This window comes from Salmo salar, chromosome ssa21 (assembly GCF_905237065.1).
Source record: "Salmo salar chromosome ssa21, Ssal_v3.1, whole genome shotgun sequence".
Classification (NCBI taxonomy): Eukaryota; Metazoa; Chordata; class Actinopteri; order Salmoniformes; family Salmonidae; genus Salmo; species Salmo salar.
This window is the reverse complement of record NC_059462.1, coordinates 43,452,640-43,459,081: the sequence shown is the minus strand read 5'-3', so window position 1 is coordinate 43,459,081 and position 6,442 is coordinate 43,452,640. Positions and strand designations below refer to the sequence as shown.

General features: G+C 45.8%; 1 protein-coding gene across 1 annotated transcript in view; it reads right to left on the bottom strand.

Annotated features, from left to right (window-relative positions):
- Positions 1-5,308: 5,308 nt before the first annotated feature.
- The window catches only part of LOC106582373 (pleckstrin homology domain-containing family M member 3-like), a 79,203-nt gene continuing 78,069 nt past the window's right edge, over positions 5,309-6,442 (bottom strand). Inside the window, 1 exon segment of the mRNA XM_045704396.1 lies at positions 5,309-6,026. Within this exon segment, the coding sequence (XP_045560352.1) occupies positions 5,864-6,026 (163 nt within the window). The 3' untranslated portion in view covers positions 5,309-5,863.

Here is a 6,442-nt window from a genome sequence, read left to right as displayed (position 1 = left end):
TGTATTTCATATATAGTGCATAATGTATTGTTTAACTAGGGCCATGGGTTTTTCCAGACCATGTGTGACCAGAGAAGGAAAATATCTGTGTAGGCAATGCTTTTTAACTGGTTTACTTCTCCTGCTCAGGAAAATCTTCTGTCCCTATAGTATATCATGTCTCTGATGTGAAATGACAAGCCAGATCTCAACATCACTGTAGTAGTTTGTTTTATTGGCATCAGTGGTAAAAAGAGAAAAGAAGAAAAAACAGCAGAGGAACGAGGGGTCAGGTACAGAGAGAGGTCGTCTGTTGGCTGGGATACAGACTGAAACCAAGGCAGAACGGTCGGGTCAGACGTCGTCTGTTGGCTGGGATACAGACTGAAACCAAGGCAGAACGGTCAGGTCAGAGGTCGTCTGTTGGCTGGGATACAGACTGAAACCAAGGCAGAACGGTCAGGTCAGAGGTCGTCTGTTGGCTGGGATACAGACTGAAACCAAGGCAGAACGGTCGGGTCAGAGGTCGTCTGTTGGCTGGGATACAGACTGAAACCAAGGCAGAACGGTCGGGTCAGAGGTCGTCTGTTGGCTGTGATACAGACTGAAACCAAGGCAGAACGGTCAGGTCAGAGGTCGTCTGTTGGCTGGGATACAGACTGAAACCAAGGCAGAACGGTCGGGTCAGACGTCGTCTGTTGGCTGGGATACAGACTGAAACCAAGGCAGAACGGTCGGGTCAGACGTCGTCTGTTGGCTGGGATACAGACTGAAACCAAGGCAGAACGGTCGGGTCAGAGGTCGTCTGTTGGCTGTGATACAGACTGAAACCAAGGCAGAACGGTCAGGTCAGAGGTCGTCTGTTGGCTGGGATACAGACTGAAACCAAGGCAGAACGGTCGGGTCAGAGGTCGTCTGTTGGCTGGGATACAGACTGAAACCAAGGCAGAACGGTCGGGTCAGACGTCGTCTGTTGGCTGGGATACAGACTGAAACCAAGGCAGAACGGTCGGGTCAGAGGTCGTCTGTTGGCTGTGATACAGACTGAAACCAAGGCAGAACGGTCAGGTCAGAGGTCGTCTGTTGGCTGGGATACAGACTGAAACCAAGGCAGAACGGTCGGGTCAGAGGTCGTCTGTTGGCTGGGATACAGACTGAAACCAAGGCAGAACGGTCGGGTCAGAGGTCGTCTGTTGGCTGGGATACAGACTGAAACCAAGGCAGAACGGTCGGGTCAGAGGTCGTCTGTTGGCTGGGATACAGACTGAAACCAAGGCAGAACGGTCGGGTCAGAGGTCGTCTGTTGGCTGGGATACAGACTGAAACCAAGGCAGAACGGTCAGGTCAGAGGTCGTCTGTTGGCTGGGATACAGACTGAAACCAAGGCAGAACGGTCAGGTCAGAGGTCGTCTGTTGGCTGGGATACAGACTGAAACCAAGGCAGAACGGTCGGGTCAGAGGTCGTCTGTTGGCTGGGATACAGACTGAAACCAAGGCAGAACGGTCAGGTCAGAGGTCGTCTGTTGGCTGGGATACAGACTGAAACCAAGGCAGAACGGTCGGGTCAGAGGTCGTCTGTTGGCTGGGATACAGACTGAAACCAAGGCAGAACGGTCAGGTCAGAGGTCGTCTGTTGGCTGGGATACAGACTGAAACCAAGGCAGAACGGTCAGGTCAGAGGTCGTCTGTTGGCTGGGATACAGACTGAAACCAAGGCAGAACGGTCGGGTCAGAGGTCGTCTGTTGGCTGGGATACAGACTGAAACCAAGGCAGAACGGTCAGGTCAGAGGTCGTCTGTTGGCTGGGATACAGACTGAAACCAAGGCAGAACGGTCGGGTCAGAGGTCGTCTGTTGGCTGGGATACAGACTGAAACCAAGGCAGAACGGTCGGGTCAGAGGTCGTCTGTTGGCTGTGATACAGACTGAAACAAAGATAGAATGGTAGATAAACCTGAAACAGTGCGGAAGTCCAGACAGACATGATGGTGGTTGGTGCACAACATAAATACAATAAATATTGGGCCAAAGTAACAAAATGTAACAAAGGCAGAGTAAAACACTGAAATGAATAAAAACACAGTAATGAAAAGCAGGGTGCATTCATTCATTCAGAAACCAAGTGCTCATGGAAGTAAATAAATCCCTATTTGGTACTCCGAGTCCAAACAGAAAAACATGTCCAGGAGGATTATTCCTTTGGTTCAATGCCCTCATCAGACCCTCAGTAGTGACAATATTGTTCACCATTTACAGTGCACAGAATCCCTGATGTTCAAAAGATCAACACACATTAAGAGAAGCCGTTACAGACGATCACAGAGCTAACATTAGTAGTCTGCACTCTGATAGACTTTAGTTATGTACATTTTACTGCATTTATGTACAGCGTTTTACTTCAAGGAACAGAGGTTATATGCCCTCCCTGTCCTCTCAGCACATTACTAGTAGTACATTGAGGAGCTTTGCCAGAAGCCAATTAAAAGAAAACATGACATTTAGGATATTTTCTCCTTTGCTTTCCAGATTCGAGTAGGCACCCTTATTCAAGCAACAGTGACCATCGTTTTTTGGACCTCGTTCTATACAATGAACAAACAGAAACATGGTTCAATACTAAATGGGAATCTGAGGCATGGTGACATGATTAAAGATAGAAGCCCACATGTCAGTCTCACACAAACTACATGATCGCTGTAAGGAACATGTCAACAGGCTGTTAAGGCAGGCGAATGTACAGTCACTCAAATACCATTCATCAAATGTTCAAAAGCATGTACTCATTATGCATTCACACACAAAAAACAATACTAGCAAAATAATTGAGTGCAACATGCCAAAAGGATAATGTAGCTGCATTTAAACAAGCACACCCACTTAGCTAGCTGTTATCTGGACCTTGTCCGGGGCATTAGTGCAGTTTGGTATCGCTGGCTCAGTGTCAGCCACACCAACACCCTGGATTAGAGCTAGCCATTATCCAGTTTTCAATCAACGCAAGACATTTCCAGAAATTATATGACTTGTTACTTCAAATGTAAACGACAGGAAAAATAACACATTTACATACAAATACATGGAGAAATAAAGTACCAGAACTTGGATGACTAGATTAAGGGCCCTTCCAGGAGAGATGGGACGACATGGGAAGGAAAGAGGACAGTGATAACCAGAGAAATGTATTCTAGAGAAAGCAGAGTATGACTATAAAGACCTAGTTGCATAGGGAAGACACTCAACTCAAGGTAAACCTTCAGTCTTTGAAAGTTTTGCACGATTAAAGCACAGTACCTCAAAAAGGATAAGAAACAGAGGAGAGAAAAAGGCAACAATGAAAAGAAAAATGTATATTATTGCCCCAAGTATAGTTCCGGTAATGGAAAAACCTACACACACACACACACACACACACACACACACACACACACACACACACACACACACACACACACACACACACACACACACACACACACACAGCTCCAGAGTGAGAGCACTGAGCCATCACAGTCCCAGCTCCTGTGGGTTTGTGATGGCTTGGCTTGTGTAACAGAACTAAGCCATGCATGGTGTTTTCCCTGGACTGTAATTATGGGCCTCCTGTGGCTGAGGGCTGACCTGAAAGCTTTTCCTGCTGAATATACTGGACAGTCAATAACTCCACCAGCCTCAGAGGACAGGACTAGTTGCCCTTATTTAACCAGGATTAAGTATACATGATATGTGGAATGACTATGACTCAATCTCATTCTAGTTTCATGTCAGTCTTGGACCCTTCTATTAACTATGTCCAGATAAAGGGTTGACAGGTTAGAGCAGGGTGCACAATTGGGCCAGTGTCGTCCAGGTTTGGCCGGGGTAGGCCGTCATTGTAAATAACAATCTGTTCATAACTGACTTGCCTAGTTAAATAAAGGTAAAACATATATATTTTTTTAAATAACCAACTCAGCATCAAACTTAAATTATTTTCTGGGTAGTGCTATGGCAAAAAAACAAAAAATGTGTACCCGGGGGGGGGCAGGACCGAGTTTGGGAAACCCTGGGTTAGAGGGGCTCCAAACGGTAATAGGCGAGTTAAATAAGCAAATGCATCCTTCAATACTGTGGCTACTAGCCCAGTCTGTGGCTACTAGCCCAGTCTGTGGCTACTAGCCCAGTCTGTGGCTACTAGCCCAGTGTGTGGCTTGACATCTGAATTAACATGCATTAATAGTGCAAAAACATGTGAAGGAGAGGGAGGGAAAGAGAATGACGTCCAGAGAGACAGTGTGGGGAAAGGCTGGGGACAGTATCCTAATGTAGACTTCAGATATATAGCGAATTGCCACATCACACCAACTGAGTCCACATATAGTCCATACACACTGCATATAGTGACATCACACCAACTGGCACCAGCTGTCCTTCTCATAACCAGCTGTTGAGTCACCTGGTGTGTGTGTCTGTGTGGAAAGGTCATCCCGTAAAACCTTCAGGTGGTGTGTTTGTGTGCAGAAACTCAAAAGGACGCATCACTGCTGTTCAGTCATCATAGTCTGTCTTCCTTTATTTGTGTGTGTGTGTGTGTGTGTGTGTGTGTGTGTGTGTGTGTGTGTGTGTGTGTGTGTGTGTGTGTGTGTGTGTAGCACTATGATGATAGGGGACACACTCTTTTCACACCACTAGCTAGCTAACGTTTGCTCCAGTCCAACGTTAAACCAACTCGGAAGTTCAAAGACATTCAAAGTTGATCCAAAGAAGCGCTCCTCTGTAGGTATAATTCTGTGGGCCTAATTCAGATCATGCATGTCATAACAAGATGCCCAGTGCTTCAAAGCAAGCTTCCTCAATCCTCTCTCTTCCTGATTAAACCATACTCTTACGGCAAAATACAATTTGCTCTTAACAACTTTCCTATGCAGATTAATCGCTTTCCCGCTCCAAAGCAAGCTGCTCTATCTGCACTGATTGGTAAAGTCATTTAATGTCGAGCTAAATATAAAAAATATACAGTACCAGTCAAAAGTTTGGACACACCTACTCATTCCAGGGCTTTTCTTTATTTTGACTATTTTCTACATTGTAGAATAATAGTGAAGACATCAAACTATGAAATAACTCATATGGAATCATGTCGTAACCAAAGTAGCCACCGATTGTTTAACTCTTTTTGGTTACTACATGATTCCATATGAGTTATTTCATAGTTTTGATGTCTTCACTATTATTCTACAATGTAGAAAATAGTCAAAATAAAGAAAAACCCTGGAATGAGTAGGTGTGTCCAAACTTTTGACTGGTACTGTATACATTTCGGAGGTTTAAAAAGGAACTAAAGAACCATATAAACCAGTACTTTTTGGAACTTTATTTTGCAGATCAGAACAGCGGAATGGAACGAAAAAACGAGTGGTTCTGTTCAGAACGAAATGATTGAAAAATCATTTTGGTTCCAAGCCCTGCTTCCGGTCATAGCTGTTTAAAGTGGCGTGAAAAGAGTGTTTCTCATGCAGAAAGCAGAGAGGCTAAAAAGCAGAGTAGTTCCTCTCCAGTGGGTGTTGCGTTAGTGTCAATCTCTCCCAGGTGAGAGTGATGTCAGATCAAAAAGCAGGTGTGTCAGAGAGCATGATCCTCTCTTAGTCATCGACACTTCTGTTACTGTGTATCCTGGCCGACTCACTCTCTCTCACACACACACACACACACACACACACACACACACACACACACACACACACACACACACACACACACACACACACACACACACACACACACACACACACACACACACACACACACACACACACACACACACAGACTTTGGTAAGAGCAGCTCTGTGGAGTGGGTCCGATGTTTCTCTCTGTGTGTGCGTGTATCTCCGGAAGTATATTGTGTGTGATCAGGTGTCCTGGTAGGGCATTGTGAAGCAGCCTGGTGTATCGTCGTTAGGGCTCCAGGAGGACGAGGGTCTCGTGTGGTGGAGCTCCCTGCGGACGCAGCGTGGACATGGCTGGGCCTTCTGACGACACTCTGTATGGAACACTGCTCCGCAGACATCACATCTGGATCACACACACCAAAATACAACAACAATCTGTGGTGATTGTAGGTTGGTCGATTTCACCAATGTCAGAAATGTATGGTAAATCAGAGGGAAAACATCACTATAGTAAAAATGTGGATAAAATGTAATGGCCCTGTTCAGTTCAGCCCTGTCTGTCTAAGATGTATCACCTGTTGCCATCCTGCCAGGTATCTATAGGACAGGACAGCATACTACACAGGTGGCTGTCTCTCCATCCATCATTCCATCCATCCATCCACCGTTCCATCCATCCATCCATCCATCCATCCATCCATCCATCCATCCATCCATCCATCCATCCATCCATCCATCCATCCATCCATCCACCGTTCCATCCATCCATCCATCATTCCATCCATCCATCATTCCATCCATCCATCCAACCACCAGTCC